At 41.8% G+C, this 25,256-nt stretch overlaps 1 protein-coding gene across 2 annotated transcripts in view; it reads left to right on the top strand.

The window, feature by feature from the left end:
* The window catches only part of GALNT7 (polypeptide N-acetylgalactosaminyltransferase 7), a 101,236-nt gene that overhangs the window by 28,080 nt on the left and 47,900 nt on the right, over positions 1-25,256 (top strand). For both annotated transcript variants that reach the window (XM_053585522.1, XM_053585511.1), the window contains exon 2: positions 24,522-24,982. In XM_053585522.1, the coding sequence (XP_053441497.1) occupies positions 24,522-24,982 (461 nt within the window). The remainder of the gene's footprint in view (positions 1-24,521; positions 24,983-25,256) is intronic.

The following is a 25,256-nucleotide window of genomic DNA, read 5'->3' as shown; positions in this document are numbered from 1 at the left end:
TTCTATTGCATTTTGCTTATTAATTTATTGTTGCCCCTAAGAGATAATTTCATTAGTATTGCTCTATCTGTGAGCCTCAGTTTAGAAGGGATGGACATTCATCTATCCTAAAGACCCCCACAGCATTTAGAAAAGGGTCTTGTTCACAGTTCAATAGCAATGGTTCAGTAACTATCCACTTTACTTACTTTTCAATTAAATTATTCTTGGATTATTTTGTTTGTATAATTTATTTGCCCCAATGACACTATGAATTATATGTGTGCAAGAAATCTGCTTTGCACATCTTTTTTTTTTTTTTTTTTTTATTGTTGGGGATTCATTGAGGGTACAATAAACCAGGTTACACTGATTGCAATTGTTAGGTAAAGTCTCTCTTGCAATCATGTCTTGCCCCCATAAAGTGTGACACACACCAAGGCCCCACCCTCCTCCCTCCGTCCCTCTTTCTGCTTCCCCCCCATAACCTTAATTGTCATTAATTGTCCTCATATCAAAATTGAGTACATAGGATTCATGCTTCTCCATTCTTGTGATGCTTTACTAAGAATAATGTCTTCCACGTCCATCCAGGTTAATACGAAGGATGTAAAGTCTCCATTTTTTTTAATGGCTGAATAGTATTCCATGGTATACATATACCACAGCTTGTTAATCCATTCCTGGGTTGGTGGGCATTTGGGCTGTTTCCACATTTTGGCGATTGTAAATTGAGCTGCAATAAACAGTCTAGTACAAGTGTTCTTATGATAAAAGGATTTCTTTCCTTCTGGGTAGATGCCCAGTAATGGGATTGCAGGATCAAATGGGAGGTCTAGCTTGAGTGCTTTGAGGTTTCTCCATACTTCCTTCCAGAAAGGTTGTCCTAGTTTGCAGTCCCACCAGCAGTGTAAAAGTGTTCCCTTCTCTCCACATCCATGCCAGCATCTGCAGTTTTGAGATTTTGTGATGTGGGCCATTCTCACTGGGGTTAGATGATATCTCAGGGTTGTTTTGATTTGCATTTCTCTAATATATAGAGATGATGAACATTTTTTCATGTGTTTGTTAGCCATTCGTCTGTCATCTTTAGAGAAAGTTCTATTCATGTCTCTTGCCCATTGATATATGGGATTGTTGGCTTTTTTCATGTGGATTAATTTGAGTTCTCTATAGATCCTAGTTATCAAGCTTTTGTCTGGTTGAAAATATGCAAATATCCTTTCCCATTGTGTAGGTTGTCTCTTTGCTTTGGTTATTGTGTCCTTAGCTGTACAGAAGCTTTTCAGTTTAATGAAGTCCCATTTGTTTATTTTTGTTGTTGTTGCAATTGCCATGGCAGTCTTCTTCATGAAGTCTTTCCCCAGGCCAATATCTTCCAGTGTTTTTCCTATGCTTTCTTGGAGGATTTTTATTGTTTCATGCCTTAAATGTAAGTCCTTTATCCATCTTGAATCAATTTTTGTGAGTGGGGAAAGGTGTGGGTCCAGTTTCAGTCTTTTACATGTAGACATCCAGTTCTCCCAACACCATTTATTGAATAGGGAGTCTCTCCCCCAAGGCATGTTCTTGTTTGGTTTATCGAAGATTAGGTGGTTGTAAGATGTTAGTTTCATTTCTTGGTTTTCAATTCGGTTCCAAGTGTCTATGTCTCTGTTTTTGTGCCAGTACCATGCTGTCTTGAGCACTATGGCTTTGTAGTACAGACTAAAATCTGGTATGCTGATGCCCCCAGCTTTATTTTTATTACTAAGAACTGCCTTAGCTATACGGGGTTTTTTCCGGTTCCATACAAAACACAGAATCATTTTTTTCATATCTTGAAAGTACAATGTTGGTATTTTGATAGGAATGGTGTTGAATAGGTAGATTGCTTTGGGAAATATAGACATTTTAACAATGTTGATTCTTCCCATCCATGAGCATGGTATGTTCTTCCATTTGTTAATATCCTCTGCTATTTCCTTTCTGAGGATTTCATAGTTTTCTTTATAGAGGTCCTTCACCTCCTTCGTTAGGTATATTCCTAGGTATTTCATTTTGTTTGAAACTATGGTGAAGGGAGTTGTGTCCTTAATTAGCTTCTCATCTTGAGTGTTATTAGTGTATACAAAGGCTACTGACTTGTGGACATTGATTTTATATCCTGAACATTACTCTATTTTTTGATGACTTCTAGGAGTCTTGTGGTTGAGTCTTTCGGGTTCTCTAAGTATAAGATCATGTCGTCAGCAAAGAGGGAGAGTTTGACCTCCTCTGCTCCCATTTGGATTCCCTTTATTTCCTTGTCTTGCCTAATTGTATTGGCTAGAACTTCCAGCACTATGTTGAATAGTAAAGGTGACAGAGGACAACCTTGTCTGGTTCTAGTTCTAAGAGGAAAAGCTTTCAGTTTTACTCCATTCAGTAAAATATTAGCTGTGGGTTTGTCATAGATAGCTTCAATCAGTTTTAGAAATGTGCCACCTATGCCTATAGTCTTCAGTGTTCTAATTAGAAAAGGATGCTGGATTTTATCAAATGCTTTTTCTGCATCTTGAGAGGATCATGTGATCTTTATTTTTGCCTCTGTTAATATGGTGGATAATGTTTATGGACTTGCGTATGTTAAACCAGCCTTGCATCCCTGGGATGAAGCCTACTCGATCATGATGAATGACTTTTTTGATGATAAGCTGTAATCTATTGGCTAGGATTTTGTTGAGAATTTTTCCATGTATATTCATGAGTGAGATTGGTCTGAAATTCTCCTTTTTGTTTGGGTCTTTTACTGGTTTGGTTGTTTTTACTTTTTGAGACAGTCTCACTATCACCCTGGATAGAGTGCTGTTTCATCATCATAGCTCACAGCAACCTCAAACTCTGGGCTCAAGCGATCCTTCTCCCTTAGCCTCCTGAGTACCTGGGACTACAGGTACCCCCACCACACAGGTTAGTTTTTCTATTTTTAGTAGAAATGGGGTTTCCCTTTTGCTCAGGCCAGTCTCAAACTCCTGAACTCAAGGGGTCCTCCCACTCGACTTCCCAGAGTTCTGGGATCACAGGCATGAGACACCGTGCCCAGCCTCATGTTCACTTCTTAAAAAATCTACTTTGGGCAGGCTCAGCACCTGTAGCTCAGTGGTTGTGGGTTCGAACATGGCCAGCGCCTGCTAAACAGCAATGACAACAACAACAAAAAAGTAGCTGGGTGTTGTGGCAGGCACCTGTAGTCCCAACTACTTGGGAGGCTGAGGCAAGAGAATCACGTAAGCCCAACAGTTTGAGGTTGCTGTGAGCTGTGACATCACAGCACTCTACCCAGGGTAACAAAGTGAGACTGTCTCAAAAAAAAAAAAAATCTACTTTGGGCAAATATATATAATTGCCTTCTTAGGACACCTTGTGGCCTCTCCTTAACGAAAGGGCAGAGAACTTTCTGACTCTTCTGTTAGTAAGTTTTTAAAGTTTTGAAAAAATGATGATCTGTTATAAAAGATGCCTAGGTCATACACTTCTGGATGAAAGGAAACATCTCACCAAAATAAATTGTTTATTTGAATTGTTTTTCTGAATTGTTTATTAGGAATAAAACCCTTTTCCCTGATCCCCAAATTCCAATGACCTGGGATGTTGAAGACAGTTCTGTGGGCAAGAGGGTCAGGGCATCAGGGTCTGCTGAGTGGCTGGGTCTGGAGATGGAGCCATCAGTCCCTTGGTGTGGTCACTGTCTGGTCAGGTCGTCACTGGATTGCTCCCTGGAAGGTATCTCAGAAATCATCCCCTAAGTTCCAAACACGTGGTGTTTTCTAAGGAGAAAAGTTCAGGTCTTCACAACTACCAGCTAGCTGTGCCTCTAGCATAGCAATTACAGACATGCAGACATGGGGACTATTCTCAAGCAAGCGATTGGTTATGGTCTTATTTTAGCTAAACCTGTTTTTTTAATGAGTTTGGGGTCCTTACTTGTACCCCTTCATCAACCTGTAAGGGCATTTTGGCCACAATGACTTTCTTTGCTGGAATATAATAGCATATTGAGGAGCAGTGATTTGCTATAATAAAATGCTGAAAATATTTTGACCTATGTCTTGGAATTACCAGTGCAATAGAACAGAAACAATAGCCATATGACCTTGATGTTCCTTATTCCTTTTTGTTTATAGAGAATGACCATTTCTTTAAGAATAAGTTTCTTAGGGCCGAATACAAAGGCCAAATTTTAAAAATACCTTTTATGGGAAATACTATAACTTAGGATTCTAATGCTGTTTTTCTCTTTCAACATGCTCACTTTTTTTTTTTTTTTTTTTTTTTTTTTTCTGAGACACAGTCTCACTCTATCACCCTGGGTAGAGTGCTGTGGTGTCACAGCTTACAGCAACCTCAAATTCCTGCCTCAGCCTCCTGAGTAGCTGGGACTACAGGTGTCCATCATCACACCCAGCTAGTTTTTCTGTTTTTAGTAGAGACAGGATCTCAGTCTTGCTCAGGCTGGTCTCTTAATTCCTGAGCTCCAAGGTGCTCCCTTGACCTCCCAGAGTTCTGGAATCACAGGCAAGAGCCACCGTGCCCAGCCTCATGCTCACTTCTTAAAAACCTATTTTGGGCAAATGTATATAATTGTAGTATATAAGGCATGAGGAATTACAGGTTACTATTGATTGACTTTTAATGCATGAAGTATCTGAGAAAAATATCTATTTTATTAGTCATCATAATTTACCAGATAATAAATAGAAAATCCCTCATTTGGAGTGCTCTGATGTATTCTTAGTGTTCAGAATCTTTAATCTAAACAAGAAAAACTAATGACTTCTCATTTTATAGCCTTCTCTGTATCTATTGGGTTTTTTTCCTTCTCATGTGGGACAATGATTCTTTTGTAGGATTAAAGCTGACCCAACCTGATCTCGGCTCTGTTCAGGATGCCCCAGTAAGGAAATGTCCCTGTAAACCTAGGAGTTTGCTAGAAGTTAATTAATTTGGGATCAGGCTCAAGCAATCACCATTCAAGAGAATTAAGAACTGGGCTGGTAGCTGGCAAGGAAAAAAAATAAGAGTTCTTTCCATGCCAATGTTTGTAGAACCAGTCAGGCAATGAGATGGTCGTCTGAAGTACATCTGAGTTGAGATGGATAAATATTAATAATCAAGACAGTCTTATTATAGAAACTTGGCTTGATGTTTTTATTATGTATTATACTTTGCAAACAAGTAAAGGAGTCTGTTTGCACATAATCCTAAAAGCTATAATTTGATAACTAGATAGTGATTATTTCCTAGTAATTTTTTGAAGCTCTGCCAAGCCAAAACATTGGTAATAAAATTTAGTCTTATGAAATTAAAGATTAAATTATAAAAATACACCTGTTCAATTGTAGAAATAGAGAAATAGAGATTTATTTACCTTTTATTTAGAAGATGTATTTTTTATTAAAAGGGTTTTTTTTTTGGCAAGACATAACTGGACATGTGATTATTACACTGTATCTTACCTTTTATTTAAAAGGTAAATAAATATTCAAATACTGACATGCATATAGTTTATACATTCTCTTTGTTTTCTGGCCATTATGGTTTTTTATTATTTTTTCTTTATCAATTTCAGTTTTAAAAGTCCATTTTTCAGTTGAGCACAGTAACTCACACCTGTAATCCCAGCACTCTGGGAGGCTGAGGTGGAAGGATCCCTTGAACTCAGGACTTGGAGACAAGCCTGAGCAAGAGCAAGACCCTGTCTCTACTTAAAATAGAAAAACTAGCTGGGCGTGGTGGTGGGATCCTGTAGTCCCAGCTGCTCAGGAGGCTAAGGCAGGAGGATTGCTTGAGCCGAAAGTTTAAGGTTGCTGTGAGCTATAATGACACCATAGCACTCCACCAAGGGTGACAGGGTAAGACTGTCTCAAAAAAAAAAGTCCAGGCTCGGTGCCTGTGGCTCAAGCGACTAAGGCACTAGCCACATACACCAGAGCTGGCGGGTTCGAATCCAGCCTGGGTCTGCTAAACAACAATGACAACTCCAACCAAGAAAAAAAAAAAGTAGCCGGGCATTGTTGTGGGTGCCTGTAAATAGCTGGGTGTTGTGGCAAGTGCCTACAGTCCCAGCTACTTGGTAATCTGAGGCAAGGGAATCACTTAAGCCTAGGAGTTGGAGGTTGCTGTGAGCTGTGATGCCACAGCACTCTACCCAGAGCAATAGCTTGAGACTCTGTCTCAAAAAAAAAAGTCCATTTTTCTCCTAGAATAAATTATATGAACATCTTTTCCTATTATTAATAAAAAGGATACCTCATAATTTTTTTTATTTCACCTTTGCTTTTAGACTGAGGCTTTCTAGATAAGGTTAAACAGATGCATCCACTATGCCAAAATGTTGACCACCTCACATCACTAATATACATTTTACTTTATAAAGTTAATATAGGGGCTTTTCTATGGCTTCAGGCAAATTTAGTAAAACATCAATCTGTGGTTTTTTGTTGTTTTTTATTTTTAAAGATGAGGATTCCATGGAAATAACACATGACCCAATGTTGGGTTTTTGTTTTTTTTTTTGTTTTTTTGTTTTTTTGGCAAGACAGAACTGCACTTGTGATTATTACACTGTATCTTTTGATGTTTTAGTAGAAGTTCAAGCCTTGTGTCCTTTATTTTATTTATTTATTTTTTTGTAGAGACAGAGTTTCACTTTATTGCCCTCAGTAGAGTGCCGTGGCATCACACAGCTCACCAGAAACCTCCAACTCCTGGGCTTAGGCGATTCCCCTGCCTCAGCCTCCCTAGTAGCTGGGACTACAGGCACCCGCCACAACGCCCGGCTATTTTTGTTGTTGTTGCGGTTTGGCCAGGGCTGGGTTTGAACCCGCCACCCTCAGTATATGGGGCCGGCGCCCTACTCACTGAGCCACAGGCGCCTTGTGTTCTTTAAACAATTAAGCTCAGTTTTAAAAGACAGAATGAACACAAAGCTCTTGAAAAACTCGAGTCCACATTGGGCTAAGCATTTCAGCCTTTGGATTTTGATAACCTGAGAAGCTTATTGTAAGGAGTCATTAACATGTAAGGTTACAGTAGGTGCCAGTGGCTTATCTCTAACTGACCTGCCTCCTGGGACACAAGGTGTGATTTGGAAGACACAGCACCATCTCAGTGTGATTAAATCAAGTCTACAGGGGACTGAGGGCCCTAACACAATACCAGGTTTTAAGAAATCTCTATGCAGAAAGGCGCTGACAAACTCAAGTGAGCCCTAAGTAGGAACAAAGAGCTCTAAGAGCTTGTGCAGGGGCTCACTGTGAACGTCCTGAAGAGCTTGTGCAGGGGCTCTCTGTGAACGTCCTTGTAGAGGAGTTCCAAGAGATGTCCAAGCACAAGTAGGTTCAAATTTCTGGCACTTGGCTGCAGAGCATTTGTGGGATGTCTTGTTGGAATCAGGCAGCAGTAACTGGTTGCCTTTCCATCCTTTTTATTCCCAAACTTACAGCTTTCTAGAGTTCTTTTTTTTTTTTTGAGTTAGATACATTTATTAGAGGCTACTTACTGATATAAGGGCACTTGCTCCTGGGTGGCATAGGAATTTCTTCCATAGGAGCTTTCTTGCATTTCTTTCTTTCAAAATCTCTTGTGTTGCCTTAAATCTCTTCCCAATGAGTAATGCAAAGTTTTTACATTGTATCTTTGCTTGTTTACAGTGAAACAATGTAGGCTCAGTACAGTCATCATATACAGTCATGCAACTCATATTATGTTAATGATACTACAATTTCCCCTAGGCAGAGATTTTGGTATTATACTATAGTTAGCTAAAGGGCACTATAGGACAACCAAAGCAGCTCTAAAGCAGTCAGGGCCAATTTTTTTGTTGTTGTTGTTTGTTTTTTTTTGTTTTTTTATTGTTGGGGATTCATTGAGGGTACAATAAGCCAGGTTACACTGATTGCAATTGTTAGGTAAAGTCCCTCTTGCAATCATGTCTTGCCCCCATAAAGTGTGACACACACCAAGGCCCCACCCACCTCCCTCCTTCCCTCTTTCTGTTTCCCCCCCATAACCATAATTGTCATTAATTGTCCTCATATCAAAATTGAGTACATAGGATTCATGCTTCTCCATTCTTGTGATGCTTTACTAAGAATAATGTCTTCCACGTCCATCCAGGTTAATACGAAGGATGTAAAGTCTCCATTTTTTTTAATGGCTGAATAGTATTCCATGGTATACATATACCACAGCTTGTTAATCCATTCCTGGGTTGGTGGGCATTTAGGCTGTTTCCACATTTTGGCGATTGTAAATTGAGCTGCAATAAACAGTCTAGTACAAGTGTCCTTATGATAAAAGGATTTTTTTCCTTCTGGGTAGATGCCCAGTAATGGGATTGCAGGATCAAATGGGAGGTCTAGCTTGAGTGCTTTGAGGTTTCTCCATACTTCCTTCCAGAAAGGTTGTACTAGTTTGCAGTCCCACCAGCAGTGTAAAAGTGTTCCCTTCTCCCCACATCCACGCCAGCATCTGCAGTTTTGAGATTTTGTGATGTGGGCCATTCTCACTGGGGTTAGATGATATCTCAGGGTTGTTTTGATTTGCATTTCTCTAATATATAGAGATGATGAACATTTTTTCTTGTGTTTGTTAGCCCTTCGTCTGTCGTCTTTAGAGAAAGTTCTATTCATGTCTCTTGCCCATTGATATAAGGGATTGTTGGCTTTTTTCATGTGGATTAATTTGAGTTCTCTATAGATCCTAGTTATCAAGCTTTTGTCTGATTGAAAATATGCAAATATCCTTTCCCATTGTGTAGGTTGTCTCTTTGCTTTGGTTATTGTCTCCTTAGCTGTACAGAAGCTTTTCAGTTTAATGAAGTCCGATTTGTTTATTTTTGTTGTTGTTGCAATTGCCATGGCAGTCTTCTTCATGAAGTCTTTCCCCAGGCCAATATTCTCCAGTGTTTTTCCTATGCTTTCTTGGAGGATTTTTATTGTTTCATGCCTTAAGTTTAAGTCCTTTATCCATCTTGAATCAATTTTTGTGAGTGGGGAAAGGTGTGGGTCCAGTTTCAGTCTTTTACATGTAGACATCCAGTTCTCCCAACACCATTTATTGAATAGGGAGTCTTTCCCCCAAGGTATGTTCTTGTTTGGCTTATCAAAGATTAGGTGGTTGTAAAATGTTAGTTTCATTTCTTGGTTTTCAATTCGATTCCAAGTGTCTATGTCTCTGTTTTTGTGCCAGTACCATGCTGTCTTGAGCACTATGGCTTTGTAGTGCAGACTAAAATCTGGTATGCTGATGCCCCCAGCTTTATTTTTGTTACAGAGAACTGCCTTAGCTATACGGGGTTTTTTCCGGTTCCATACAAAATGCAGAATCATTTTTTCCAAATCTTGAAAGTACGATGTTGGTATTTTGATAGGAATGGCATTGAATAGGTAGATAGCTTTGGGAAGTATAGACATTTTAACAATGTTGATTCTTCCCATCCATGAGCATAGTATGTTCTTCCATTTGTTAATATCCTCTGCTATTTCCTTTCTGAGGATTTCATAGTTTTCTTTATAGAGGTCCTTCACCTCCTTTGTTAGGTATATTCCTAGGTATTTCATTTTCTTTGAGACTATAGTGAAGGGAGTTGTTTCCTTAATTAGCTTCTCATCTTGACTGTTACTGGTGTACACAAAGGCTACTGACTTGTGGACATTGATTTTGCATCCTGAACATTACTCTATTTTTTGATGACTTCTAGGAGTCTTGTGGTTGAGTCTTTGGGGTTCTCTAAGTATAAGATCATGTTGTCAGCAAAGAGGGAGGGTTTGACCTCCTCTGCTCCCATTTGGATTCCCTTTATTTCCTTGTCTTGCCTAATTGTATTGGCTAGAACTTCCAGCACTATGTTGAATAGTAAAGGTGACAGAGGACAACCTTGTCTGGTTCCAGTTCTAAGAGGAAAAGCTTTCAGTTTTACTCCATTCAGTAACATATTGGCTGTGGGTTTGTCATAGATAGCTTCAATCAGATTTAGAAATGTGCCACCTATGCCTATAGTCTTCAGTGTTCTAATTAGAAAAGGATGCTGGATTTTATCAAATGCTTTTTCTGCATCTATTGAGAGGATCATGTGATCTTTATTTTTGCCTCTGTTAATATGGTGGATAACGTTTATAGACTTGCGTATGTTAAACCAGCCTTGCATCCCTGGGATGAAGCCTACTTGATCATGATGAATGACTTTTTTGATAATAAGCTGTAATCTATTGGCTAGGATTTTGTTGAGAATTTTTGCATCTATGTTCATGAGTGAGATTGGTCTGAAATTCTCCTTTTTGTTTGGGTCTTTTCCTGGTTTTGGTATCAGGGTGATGTTTGCTTCATTGAATGTGTTGGGGAAGATTCCTTCTTCCTCAATTTTTTGGAATAATTTCTGCAGTACAGGAATAAGCTCTTCCTTGAAGGTTTGATAGAATTCTGGAGTGAAGCCATCTGGACCAGGGCAGTTTTTGGTTGGAAGCTTTTTTATTGTTTCTTTGATCTCAGTGCTTGAAATTGGTCTGTTCAGGAGCTCTATTTCTTCCTGTCTGAGCCTAGGGAGAGGGTGTGATTCCAAATATTGATCCATTTCCTTCACATTGTCAAATTTCTGGGCATAGAGTTTCTGGTAGTATTCAGAGATGATCTCTTGTATCTCCGTGGGATCAGTTGTTCTTTCCCCTTTATCATTTCTGATTGAGGTTACTAGAGATTTTACTTTTCTATTCCTCGTTAGTCTGGCCAATGGTTTATCTATTTTATTTATTTTTTCAAAAAACCAACTCCTTGTTTCATTAATTTTCTGAATGATTCTTTTGTTTTCAATGTCATTGATCTCTGATTTGATTTTGGATATTTCTTTTCTTCTACTGAGTTTAGGCTTAAATTGTTCTTCTTTTTCCAATTCCATAAGATCTCTTGTGAGATTGTTGATGTGCTCTCTTTCTGTTTTTCTAATGTAGGCATCTAAAGCAATGAATTTTCCTCTCAAAACTGCTTTTGCAGTATCCCACATGTTTTGGTAGCTTGTGTCTTCATTTTTGTTATGCTCAAGGAAGTTAATGATTTCCTGTTTTATTTCTTCCTTCACCCATCTGTTATTCAACAGAAGATTGTTTAGTTTCCATGCCTTTGGGTGGGGTCGAGCATTTTTGTTAGAGTTGAGTTCCACCTTTAGTGCCTTATGGTCTGAGAAGATACAAGGTAAAATTTCAATTCTTTTGATTCTGTTGATATTTGTTTTGTGTCCCAGGATATGATCAATTTTGGAGAATGTTCCATGGGGTGATGAGAAGAATGTATATTCTTTATCTTTGGGATGGAGTGTTCTATAAGCGTCTATCAAGCACAGTTGTTCTAGGGTCTCATTTAAGTCTCTTATATCCTTGTTTAATTTCTGTTTAGAGCATCTGTCCAGCTCTGTAAGAGGAGTGTTAAGGTCCCCTGTTATGATGGTATTATCAGATATCATATTGCTCAGACTGAGTAAGGTCTGTTTCAAGAATCTGGGAGTATTTCAATTGGGTGCATAGATATTTAGAATTGAAATGTCTTCTTGTTGTATTTTTCCCTTGGCCAATATAAAGTGACCATCTTTGTCTTTTTTGACTTTAGTTGCTTTAAATCCACATGTATCTGAAAATAAGATTGCAACTCCTCTTTTCTTCTGAATTCCATTTGCCTGAAAAATTGTCTTCCAACCCTTGACTCAGAGCTTTAATTTGTCTTTTGAAGCCAGGTGTGTTTCTTGCAGACAGCAAATGGATGGCTTGTGTTTTTTAATCCAGTCAACCAATCTATGTCTCTTCAGTGGGGAATTCAAGCCATTAACATTTATTGAGATAATTGATAAGTGTGGTAGTATTCTATTTGTCTTATTTTGTGAGAGTCCATTGCTTAGTTTTATCTTTTGCATCAGTGTGGAGGTTTGGTTCTGTCCTTTGATTTCTGAGTTCTTCCTTTGCTGCTGATCCATGGTGGTGGTCAGTGTGCAGAACAGGTTGAAGTATTTCCTCTAGAGCTGGTCTTGTTGTGGCGAATTTCCTCAATGTTTGTATATCCGTAAATGATTTGATTTCTCTGTCAATTTTGAAGCTTAGCTTAGCAGGGTACAGAATTCTGGGCTGAAAATTGTTCTGTTTAAGTAGATTAAAGGTAGATGACCATTGTCTTCTTGCTTGGAAAGTTTCATTAGAGAAGTCTGCGGTCACTCTGATGGATTTGCCCCTGTAGGTCAACTGGCGCTTACTCCTGGCAGCTTGCAGAATCTTTTCTTTTGTCTTGACTTTGGACAGGTTCATCACAATGTGTCTTGTAGAAGTTCGGTTAGAGTTGAGGCGACCTGGGGTCCGATAGCCCTCTGAAAGCAGTGTGTCAGAATCTTTGGTGATATTTGGGAAATTTTCTTTTATAATATTCTCTAGTATGGCTTCCATTCCTCTGGGGCATTCTTCTTCCCCTTCTGGAATTCCTATAACTCGTATGTTGCAACGCTTCATCAAGTCCCATAATTCTGACAGTGAACGTTCTGCTTTCTCTCTCTTCTTTTCTGCCTCTTTTAGTATCTGAGTTATCTCAAAAACTTTGTCTTCTACCTCTGAAATTCTTTCTTCTGCATGGTCTAACCTGTTGCTGATACTTTCCATTGCATCTTTAAGTTCCCTGATTGACTATTTCATTTCCTTCAGCTCTGCTATATCCTTTTTATATTCTTCATATCATTCATCTCTGATTTGATTCTGTTTTTGGATTTCCTTTTGGTTATTTTCCACTTTATTAGCAGTTTCCTTCATTGTTTCCATCATTTCTTTCATTGTTTTCAACATGTGTATTCTAAATTCCCTTTCTGTCATTCCTAACATTTCTGTATAGGTGGAATCCTCTGCAGTAGCTACCTCATGGTCCCTTGGTGGGGTTGTTCTTGACTGGTTCTTCATGTTGCCTGGAGTTTTCTGCTAATTCTTCCTCATGGGTGATTTCTTTTATCTGTTTCCTTGCCGTAATTTTCCTTTCACTTCCTCTTGCTCTTAAGTTCTCGCGCCTGTGGATGAGCAGAAGCTTTCTCAGGGAAGTGCTTGTTGCTGGAATCACTGCTGAAGTGGCTATCCACTTACCCTGTGTGTCAAAACTGGTCTCCCTCTGCCCCTGAGGGTTAGGGCTGCAAGGCAGCTCAGACCCCGCCCTTAGGCTACTTGGTCGCTGGGTTACCAGCTCCCACCCAATTCCAGCTCTGCTAACCTGAGGGCGGAGCTTGCCTGGGCAGATCGCTCACAATGTCTGCCTGTGACCCAGAGCCAAACACCATTAGCTCCGTCTGGCTCAGTGGCTGAGACTGGGGCCCCAGACAAAGGCCAAAGTTCTCCGCACTCCCGCCCAGGCTCTCCCCAAGGCAGTTCAGCTGAGTGCCAAGTCCAAAGACACCATAACAGTTCACAGGTAAGGCCTTTCTGGTTTGCAGTCTCGCTGCTACTGAACTTACAGTTGCGGGCGGGTTTAGACGGATTGAACACACGCCACCACTTGCCGGTGTTCCACTGTTTTAGTCCTCCTCTTGGGGTCCAGAAGTCTCTCGCTGACTCCCTGTATCCTCTCAGGGGTGATGATAAGCAGATCCCACCAGCCAGAGATGCCTGGAGTCCTATATCCCCAGACTCACTGTGCCCAGATAAAAGGAAGCTGTTACTCGGCTGCCATCTTGCTCCGCCTCCCTAGAGTTCTTTTTAAAATTATATCTCTTCCAGCCCCAGTAGTTGGCCAGCATTTTGCAAATACTGAAAGCAGGACCAACCAAATGCCTCTCAAGACCCAGAGGCGGGACCAGCATGCCCTGGTGGCTGGCCAGTGGTTGGCACAGGTCAGACAGTTAAATTCAGGCATCTGTGATTGACCAGCTCCTCTCAGCACATTGGTAGAGTTGTTTCCTGGCTGCTGTGTCTCCTCTCAAAGTGCCAAAATGGTTTTTGAAATGAAATGATTGTTCTAATTATTTATAAGGGATCCTAGAAAGAAGTATGAGTCTTATGGACATTGTCACAATAAAATTAGGCTATTCTAACATGTAAAAGATGCTGGGTGGCCAGGCACAGTAGCTCTTGCCTGTAATCCCAGCACTCTGGATTGCTTAGCTCAGAAGTTCAAGATCAGTCCGAGCAAGAGTGAGACCCCACCTCTACTAAAAATAGAAAAACTAGCCAGGCATAGTGGCAGGCGCCTGTAAGCTACTTGAGAAGCTGAGACAAGAGGATCATTTGAGTCCGGGAGTTTGAAGTTGGTGTGAACCGTGATGACATCATAGCACTCTACCCAGGGGACAGAGTGAGACTCTGTCTCCAAAAAAAAATAAATAAATAAAGGTGGTGGTCTACAAGATTAAGAAATGGGAAGTTAAAGTTAACAGAGTTTGATGTCCTAAAATAAGCACATTTATTTGCTACATCACATGTCAGAGATTAAATCAGGAAAACATCTTGTATTGCTCACCATGAAAGCCATGTCTTGATCCACTACCCCCGATTCCCTGATACATGATCAGTCTCATGTATCCTAGAGAACAGGCTGTTGGTTATATTTCTAGATAATCCATGGGGTGGGGATGAGGTTTCCTTAATCTCTTTCCCTTAATCTCATTGATATGTCTTATGCCAGGGGAGGGGAAAATAGAGATCTTGTATGGAGTTAGCCTGGCCTAAGGCACAGAGTGAGATCTTCTGTGATAGTGTAATTATCTTCTTTATAGAAGTGAGTATTTGATAATATTTTTGGTTAGGAGTAGAAAATCAGGGCTGGGCACAGTGGCTGTAATCGTAGCCCTCTGGAAGGCTGAGCGGACGGATCGCCTAAGCTCAGGAGTTTGAGACCAGCCTAAGCAAGGGGGAGACCTCAATCTCTAAAAATAGCCAAGCATGGTGAGGGGTGCCTGTAGTCCCAGCTACTCGGGAGGCTGAGGCAGGAGGATTGCTTGAGCCCAGGAGTTTGAAGTTGCTGTGAGCTATGACACCTATGGCACTCTACCCAGGGTGACAGAGTAAGACTCTGTCTCAAAAAAAAAAAAGGAGTAGAATATCAGAGCAACTGTAATCATTTTGTTTCTCTTCCACAGCCAAGTACTTTTGGTCACAAAAAGGTAGGAGTGGCGGTGCCTGTGGCTCTTCGGTAAGGTGCCGGCCCCATATGCCGAGGGTGGCAGGTTCAAACCCGGCCCCGGCCAAACTGCAACCAAAAAATAGCCGGGTGTTGTGGCGGGCGCCTGTAGTCCCAGCTACTCGAGAGGCTGAGGCAAGAGAATCGCTTAAGCCCAGGAGTTGGAGGTTGCTGTGAGCTGTGTGATGCCACGGCACTCTACCGAGGGCCATAAAGTGAGACTCTGTCTCTACAAAAAAAAAAAAAAAAAAAAGGTAGGAGTAATAGTTTGAACAGCTCATAATACACGGTGCTACTTGGGTCGGGATAGACAGCTTAACATAGGATGCAAACTTCTTCCATGCTCGCTCAGAAGAGACACTGATTTAATTCTTTGTGCAAAATTGTTCAAAAGGTTTTCACTTTTAGTTCACTTGTCATCAGGGGAAATCATAACCTCTCACACTGAGGGAGTAAAAAGGCCTTTGGCAAGGCAGTGCTCCCAGTGCAGAGAGTCAGAGCTGGCTGGTTTGGTGTAAGGAGTTGCCTAAGTCAGGCTTTGTAAGTGCCTGAGAAGCAGGACACAGAGATGTCAGGATGTATGTCAGTTGGAAGTCAAGTTCATTGCTTTTATCAATTTCTGGGTTTGTAGAACGTAGAAATCATCATCAAAGCAGTCTTTTTAAAGGAGTTTAGCTTTGGGGCTAAATACTTAGAATTAGGTAGTTGCACAGACCAGGGTTGAAATCCTAGCTCTGTTGCTTGCTCATTGTGTGACATTGGACGTGGTATTTAACCTTCCTAATCTTTGCCTTTCTCAACTATGAAGTGTGAGAGCAAAATCACAGGACCCATCTCACTGGATGGTTGTGAGGAGTGGTATAGGTATCACACATAACAGTGTTTGCTTCTTTTATTTTATTATTTTATTTTTATTATTATTATTGAGACAATCTCACTCTGTCACTCTGAGTAGAATGTGTTGTGTCATCGTAGCTCACAGCAACCTCAAACTTCTGAACTCAAGTGATCCTCCTGCCTCAGCCTCTTAAGTAGCTGGGACTACAGGCACCTGCCACCTCACCCAGCTAGTTTTTCTATTTTTAGTAGAAACTGGGTTTCACTCTTGTTCAGGCTGGTCTCAAACTCCTGAGCTGAAGCAATCCACCTGCCTTGGCCTCCCAGAATATGGGATTACAACAGCTCACCAGGATACTCAACTAGTGATTTTCTATTCTTTGGACAAATACCCAGTAGTGGGATTTCTAGATCATATGTTAGTTCTACTTTTAGTTTTTTGAGGAGCCTCCATACTGTTTTTCTTTCTTTTTTTTTTTTTTCTGTAGAGACACAGTTTCACTTTATTGCCCTCGGTAGAGTGCCGTGGCGTCACACAGCTCACAGCAACCTCCAACTCCTGGGCTTAGGCGATTCCCCTGCCTCAGCCTCCCGAGTAGCTGGGACTACAGACGCCCGCCACAATGCCCCGCTATTTTTTGTTGTTGTTGCAGTTTGGCCGGGGCCGGGTTTGAACCCGCCACCCTCGGTATATGGGGCCGGCGCCCTGCTCACTGAGCCACAGGCGCCGCCCCTCCATACTGTTTTTCATAGTGGCTGCACTAATTTACCTTCCCACAACCTTGTACAAGAGCCCCCCAACCTCATGTTGAAATGTGACCCCCAGTTTGAAGGTAGGGCCTTACAGCAGGTGTTTGGGCCTCGCTGCAATAAGCAAGTTCTTGTTCTGGTAGGTAGTTCCCGTGAGAGCTGTTAAAAAGTCTTGCGTCACCTCCCTTGCTGTCCTCTGTCACCTCGTGGTCCCTGTGCTCACTGGCTCCCCTTCTTCTGCCTTGAGTGGAAGCAGCCCAAGGCCCTCACCACAAGAGGCGGGTGCTGGCCCCCTCCTTCTCCTACAGCCTGTTGAATCCTGGACCCCATAATCCTCTTTTCTTTTTTATTGTAAATAAAGTGCCTGGCCTCCTGTAGTCCTTTCTAGCAACACAAAGGCGCTCTGGCCCCTGAGTCTGTGCAGCTTTCTGGCTGAGTGCTGTCTGTTCCCTGATCGCTCCTCGTCCACTCTGGCCGTCAAGTCTGCTTTCTCGGGTCTCAGCCACAGCTTCTCTTCATGGTGCACCTGTCCCTCCCAAAGTGCATTGAAATATTAGCTGGCGTTCCACGGTTCTCAGACGAGACTGAAATCGCCCCTGGGACACCTGTCTCTGCTCACTGCAGCGCCTGCCGTCTTCACCCCACGGGTCCGGGCCCTTCCTCTTCATCCTCCAGCCCCACTGGGTCCTTGTCTCCACAGGCCTCACTGCGGTGGGGACTTGGCAAATGTGTCCTCTGTCCGGGGCGCTGCCCTCCTGGCTTGCCCTAATAAATCCGCATCTTTCCGATCTCTGTGCAGCGTGTTCTGGTTCTCACCGAAGCCTGTCCTTGCTTCCTAGATGGGGTCAGCCATCCTCGAAGGCTCGTATACACCACGTTTAGATGATTATTTGATTATCCATTGCCCTCAGCGGACAGAAAACTCCAGAAGAGCAGGAGTGCATTTGATTAAACCCCTAAACCTGGTACATAGCAGGTGCTCCTTACGTGCTCGTTAGTCCATCAATTAGGGAATGTCTAGGGCAGACAAAAAGAGGAGCACAGGGTAGGAAAAGACTGTGAGGAGTCAGTCCTGGGCCGCCGCCCCGCGGTGTGTCTGGGGCAGGTGGGTGAGGAGCAGCGCACACCTGCTGCCCCGTCCTGCAGGCTGTGTCATTCTAGTTCATTGCACGTGGTTCATAGCTGCCGGGATTAGCCCTGTTGCCCACTCGTTTCTTGAAATTCTCCCCACATTGCCTTTTAGTTTTCAATTTTTTTTCTCACCCCTCTGAAAACCTCACATCTTGGTCCCTCTTCCCATTTGTTTGCTCCGTCAGAGTGCTCTCTCCCAAATTCAGCTTTGAGTGGCAAGCTTTCCCCTCGTGGCTAGTATTTCTGAGAGGATAAAGTCAGAACCTCTGGGCAATTCTTCAGAGGCCCTCTGAGAAGCTTCCAGCATAGCAGGTCTCCTCTCCTGCCCCACCCCTGTCCCCTGTGCTGCTGAAGCCAAGTGATTTGGAGTTCCCTGGACATGGCACTTGCTTTGCACCTCTGCCTCAGCCTAGAATGGTTGCCACACCGCCCTGTCCATCCCCACTGCCTCCCCTACCCATGTGTCCTGGGGAACCTCTGCTGTTTTAGAACATAGATCAAGTCACAGGCTTCTCAGGCAGTCCCTGCCCCCAGCCTGGGAAGTCCTTAGAGAAAAGCCTTTCTCTGTAACACTATTTTTATATGAAGTGCCTGGCACCCTGGAGGCCTATAATAAATATTTCAAAAAACACAAAGGGTAGTTCTTTTATCTTTTAATGGTGCATGTAAATACTAACCTGAATGCCAAATAACACTCCTGACAAACTAGAATATCCCTAGATAAGCATTCCCTCCTGAGATCAGGCCAGCTGAGAAGTAAACTGTCGAAAAGTTGATTACAGAAATAACTTTGATCTACTCTGAATGTATTTTTCTAGCTCATATCATTATGTTACCTTGTCACACCCACCTAAAATGGATTTCTGGACATGACATGGTAGTAAAATGTCATTCTGTGCTTCAAAATGACAAGCCTGCCACAAAAACTCGGAAGTATTTTCTTGGTTGGGGAGTTTTTTATCACATGTGCAAAAGAAGGTTATCATGCACCCATCAAAACGCCTGTGTTATAAAGCCACACATTGCAATTCTTTCTTTGATGAGATATTACGAAAGCCAGAGGGCAAAAGGAAGTACTAGGGGAAAAGATTCTTTTATGGATTTCCAGCTGCAGAAAGTAGTAATACTTCTCCTGCTGGACTGCCATGTTCATTCTCGAATTTCCTCCCTAGAGGAAGAATCAGACATTGCTGTTTGGGCTTTCAAAAGGATATTTCATGCTCTCCCAAAACAAATGGTATATTTGACCATATTCTGCCCTCAGAACAACGTTTTCCCTAATGTCCTAAGAATTATGGATGATTCTGTTGGTGACATAATTTCCTATAAGGTTGTCAGGAAGATTTGGAAATCATTATGTGATTTCACCAGGTTTGCCAGATGTGAGGGAGGATTAAGAATTATACCGTCAGCTTGGCTTTGGCGAGTATTCGATTATAAAATGCACTGTTATGCTGGAAACAAGAATTAAAAGGATGGTAATAAGTACTACTTTCCTGGATTAAAAAATAAAAGGTGTTAAGAGTGTGTGGTCCCCAGGACATTGATGTTGAGAGTGCTTTTAAAATATATTTCAAAGATGATCTAGAAAATCGACACTCTTCCCACTTCTTGGTGAGAAAATAGGGCTGATTGTGACAGGCTGAAGGAACGTTCTAAAACATAAGGTGAGGGGACAAATGTGACCTCATTTCCAGTTAATTCAAAAAGTTGCAGCTGTTTTGTTGACATTCTGAATGCTTCTAAGTAAATGCAATTTTATTTTATTTAAAAAAAAGTATAATAAGTTTCTCTTTGTCCACGTGAGGAACTGTTGAGATTGTTCTTTATAAGGGTGTGTTTCTTATCCTGCTAAATCATTTGGGTTTAAAGTCTATTTCCTTTCTCTGTGTGCATATATAATATATATGCATATATACATAGTCAAGTGTTAGAAAATCTTTAAGCTTTTATTTTATGGTCTTTTTCTTTTTTTACGGTCTTTCTTTCATGACTGTGCTTTCTTTTTTTTCTCTTCCTCTTTCCTAGTATGTTTCTTATTTTAAGACAGGTCATTTTATAGAGATAATATGGTTCACAACATATTATAGAATTGTGACAATTTTATTAAACTATTTCATGTAACTTATTATATGTTATTGTTAGAATAAAATGCTGTCTAGGAGTTTTCTTTTTAATAAAATCTAAGAACTGCTTACCTCCCAAACATGGAGAGTTAGAAATCCACCCACTGTAATCTTCTGATTTCTAAGAAGGGTCATAATTACTACCATTGGGAGATGAGGATTTTTTTTTTTTTTTTGAGACAGAGCCTCAAGCTGTTGCCCTGGGTAGAGTGCTGTGGCATCACAGCCCACAGCAACCTCCAACTCCTGGGCCCAAGCGATTCTCCTGCCTCAGCCTCCCAAGTAGCTGGGACTACAGGCACCTGCCACAATGCCTGGCTAGTTTTTGGTTATAGTTGTCATTGTTGTTTGGCAGGCCCAGGCTGGATTCAAACCCCCAGCTCTGGTGTATGTGGTTGGTGCCTTAGCCGCCTGAGCTACAGGCACCGAGCCAAGAGATGAGGCTTTTTAATGGCATTGGTGTGCCTTGTATTTTCAGCCCTGTCTTGACAATTGTGCTCTTACCACCAAAAGGACAGGGTAAACTTGGACAACAGTTTTATTAAACACCTTTTGAAATATACCAAGAAAAAAACAATGTTCTAATCATCTGTGTAATGCTCATGTTGGATTCTTAAAGTGCAGTTCAAATCAGCTAAAGAATTAAATAGTCATGATAAGAAAGGTTTTTAAGCCTGTAATATATATTTATGATTCAGTTCGTGAGCTAAAGTATGAATTTTTATAAGGTCTCCGAAAGATATGACTTACTTAGATTTCATAAATATTTTTAAATTTCATGTATTTTATGGACTGTTTGATTAACTATCTATGATAATAACTTTGATTTGGGCCAGTGCAACAGTCTTATGAGTAAAAGTTTGTTTTTTTAAAGGATAATCACTTCATTGTTAGTTATTTTTCCTATTGCAAAAATTAACCTGTATTTTGGTCCTTTAAATTCCCATTTCTTCCTTTAATTGCTCCCCCCACCCTTGAGTATTACCTGATGTTTTTCTGACCCTTTGCATGATAAATCAGCTCAGAGAGCTAAGACCAACATCAGGGGACTTACTGTCCCATGTTTAAATAAGGTACCCATTTTCCATAAAGTACCAGATTTTATTTGCAGACATGATTTACCGAAATCTGAAGAAGAGAAGAAACTAAAAAAAGGCTTATTAAAATTTTAGATGTTTAGGAAAGTAATGTTTTCAATTATCTCATTTGGATTCCCAAATTGCTGGCTTAAACCAAGCCGAGCAGTAGCCTAAAATAATACAGGTGTAAAGTCCTTTTACATAACAGCAAGATAATAATAGGTGACACACAGCTAGACCTTCTCCCCATAGTTAATGAATGGATATGTGCTGAGCACCCACTGCCTACTGGGTGCTTGGGACACACCTGTAAATAATGTGCACAATCTGGGCCGGACACTTTGGCTCACACCTATGATCCCAGCACTCTGGGAGGCTTAGGCAGAAGGATCCCTTGAGCTCAGCAGTTAGAGACCAGCCTGACCAAGAGTGAGATCCTGTCTCTACTAAAAATAGGAAAACTAGCCAGGCGTGGTGGTGGGTGCCTATAGGACCAGCTACCCAAGAGACTGAGGCAAGAGGATCACTTGAGCCCAAGAGTTTGAGGTTGCTGTGAGCTGTAATGCCATGACACTCTACCCAGGGCATGCAATGAGATTCTTGTCCAAAAAAATTAAAAAAAGAACCCACGATCTGTCCTCAAAGAGCCCAGAACATTCGAGGCAGTGCGGAAAGAGCAATGTCAGAAATATCCACAGGCTTGTGGGAGGAGGGGGGAGGCTCGCAGGAGCTGGTTCCTGCATTTATAGTGCTGCTTTGAACTAATGGTAATTTGAATTAATGATAATTTCACATTTACAGAATAGAACATGACACATAATAGTGTCAGTACAAAGAAGAATTTTGTGTGACATTTATTTCCCCTTTTCCAGTTTTTATTTACATGTTGAAAATTGAACGTTTTTATTACTAAGAAATGGGCAGTGTACCCCAATACCTTTACAAGATGCAATGTGTTGACGTGGTTTTTGAAAAGTAAATTTTTTTTTCTTGAGACAGAGTCTCATTCTGTCACCCTAGGTAGAGTGCTGTGGTGTCATATCTCACAGCAACCTCAAACTCCTGGGCTCAGGCCATCCTCCTGCCTCAGTCTCCCAAGTAGCTGGGACTACAGGTGCCCACCACCAGACCCAGCTAGTTTTTCTAGCTTTAGTAGAGACAGGGGTCTTGCTCTTGCTCACACTGGTCGTGAACTCCGCAGCTCAAGGGATCCTCCCACCTTGGCCTCCCAGAGTGCTGGCATTACAGGTGTGAGCCACTGTGCCCAGCCTCGAAAAGTAATTTTTAGGACAATTTTAATAAATTTGAGACCCTGCTTTGGATGAACTAAATTTTGTTCAAAATTATAGTAAACATATCCTTCTGAGTAAATATAATGGATTGGTGAGCCAGATTTACTTTTAAATTCCATGACCCTTGAAGAATGATAACCAGACAGTGTGTGTGCTGGTCAGCCCTGAGACCATGGGACTGCACAAGCTCTTCAGCAAGAGTTTAGTTTTCCAGGATCCATTTAGGAGTTCAAATACACACAAGCCCATATTACTGTCATTTGCTCTAATGACCATTTTCATGAATCCCTTTGGGTTCATATCATTTCTTATCCAGGTATGACCATGTTGGAATTTGGGGGTCAGGGATGGGGTCACTTTGTGACTCGTGTGACCTTATTTGTGAGTAACCCATATTCCAACATGGCTGCTCTCTACTTCCTGATAGTTTTAGTTAGAGGCAAAAATCCCTATAAAAAGTCTCTAAAAAGTTATTTCAGATGGAATTTAGTAGATAAGGGATGGCTAAAGACTGATTTTGATAGTTAAAAAAAGAATTTTAAAAAATCATCTAGTCCAGGCAGGGTGGCTCACACCTGTAATCCCAGCCCTTCGGGAGGCTGAGGCAGGAGGATGATCCAGCTCAGGAGTTCCAGACCAGCCTGAGCCAGAGTGAGACCCCATCTCTACTAAACATAGAAAAACTAGCTGGGTGGTGGCAGGTGCTTATAGTCCCAACTACTTGAAAGGCTGAAGCAAGAGGATCACTTGAGCCCAAGAGTTTGAGGTTGCTGTGAGCTATGACACCACCATGGCACTCTACCCAAGGTGACAGAGTGAGACTCTGTCTCAAAAAAAAAAAAAAGTAAATAAATAAAACTGCCAAGGTGTTGATAGCAATGTTGGGAAATGTTGCTTTGTGCAGAGAAGGGTACCAGATTAGCAAAACATTAACACGTAATATACTTCAGAAGCAAAAGCACTCAGAATTTCTGGCTGAAAGGTCTGCATAGGTGAAGAGTGGGTGAAGAGTTCCAGACCAGCCTGAGCCAGAGTGAGACCCCATCTCTACTAAACATAGAAAAACTAGCTGGGTGGTGGCAGGTGCTTATAGTCCCAACTACTTGAAAGGCTGAAGCAAGAGGATCACTTGAGCCCAAGAGTTTGAGGTTGCTGTGAGCTATGACACCACCATGGCACTCTACCCAAGGTGACAGAGTGAGACTCTGTCTCAAAAAAAAAAAAAAGTAAATAAATAAAACTGCCAAGGTGTTGATAGCAATGTTGGGAAATGTTGCTTTGTGCAGAGAAGGGTACCAGATTAGCAAAACATTAACACGTAATATACTTCAGAAGCAAAAGCACTCAGAATTTCTGGCTGAAAGGTCTGCATAGGTGAAGAGTGGGGTGCACACAGCAAAGAGGTCCCTTCACTGTGAATATCTTTATGTGCAAAATCTGGTTTTGCCTAGTCTATCTCTGGGATAGGGCACATTAGGGATTAGGTGTGATTTAAAAGCCCAAGCTGGCTTGGTTAAAGTTTTAGAGGGTTGTTTTTTTTTTAATAGTTTTGAATGCAGATAAGTGCAGATAAATACTGAATTGAAACTGTTGAATATATGCCCCCACTTTGTTCCCCCAGCATCCGGGCACCACGCCAGCCTAGTGATGGGTGACACACATCTCATGCCACCACAACCATATGGCTATTTTAACCCAAGACCCTAGAGCAGCATTTTTATTTCTAAGTTATATTGATCAAAAAAAAATAAAATAAAATAGCCGCATGCCATGACTCATGCCTGTGATCCCAGCACTCTGGGAGGCTGAGGTGGGAGAATCCCTTAAGCTCAGGAGTTGGAGACACCCTGAACAAGAGTGAGACCCAGTCTCTACTAAAAATAGAAAAACTAGCCGGGTATGTTGGCAGGTGCCTGTAGCCCCAGCTACTGGGGAGGCTGAGGCAGGAGAATTGCTTGAGCCCAGGGGTTTGAGGCTGCTGTGAGCTGTGATGATACCACGGTACTGTACCCAGAGTGACAGAGTAAGACTCTGTCTCAAAAAATAAATAAATAAATATTTATTTATATATATACTGTTTTGTTGTGCTCAGCCCATTTGTAAGCCTGGAAGTTGGTCTCATGAGCCTCACCATGGTGGCTTGCCCTCACATACTCACTGTGTGTTCCCTCCCTTTTGTGTAGGAAAACAGAGATGGCAGTGACCTCATGGCTAACCGAGGAGGCAATGGACTAGCTCCCGGGGAGGACAGATTCAAACCTGTGATACCATGGCCTCATGTGGAGGGCGTGGAAGTGGACTTAGAGTCTATTAGAAGGAAAAACAAGGCCAGAAATGACCAGGAACGCCGTGCGGGAGGGGACCCCCAGAAGGACGCCATGCAGAGGCGCTACCTCACCTTCAAGCCTCAGACCTTCACCTACCAAGACCCCGTTCTGCACCCTGGGGTCCTCGGGAACTTTGAACCCAAAGAACCCGAGCCTCACGGAGTGGTTGGTGGCCCTGGAGAGAAAGCCAAGCCGGTAGTTTTGGGACCAGAACTTAAACAGGCAGCTCAAGCCAGCATTAAAGAGTTTGGATTTAACATGGTGGCAAGTGACATGATCTCGCTGGACCGCAGCATCAATGACTTACGTCAGGAAGAGTAAGCACACATCCTCTTCTTCCTAAATCGGGGTGGCTATAGCGTTGACAGATGCATGGATTTAGTTAGAGTGTTAGGACGCAGAACTTAGGTATGCCTTTATTTAAAGGAATAAGAGATTCTTTTGATCAGCAAAATGGCCAGAGGAGGACGTACTGCGTTCATGCCAGCACAGTGAAGGTATGATATACAAAATTCCAGGGTCTTCTGTATCACTGCCACTTAGCACGGGGTCCCCAGACGGGCCCCACAATTAGCAAATGATCTTGGATGG

Source organism: Nycticebus coucang, chromosome 1 (genome assembly GCF_027406575.1).
Source record: "Nycticebus coucang isolate mNycCou1 chromosome 1, mNycCou1.pri, whole genome shotgun sequence".
In the NCBI taxonomy this organism is placed as follows: Eukaryota; Metazoa; Chordata; class Mammalia; order Primates; family Lorisidae; genus Nycticebus; species Nycticebus coucang.
Note: the sequence above shows the minus strand (reverse complement) of the source record. Positions and strands in the feature narration are given on the sequence as shown.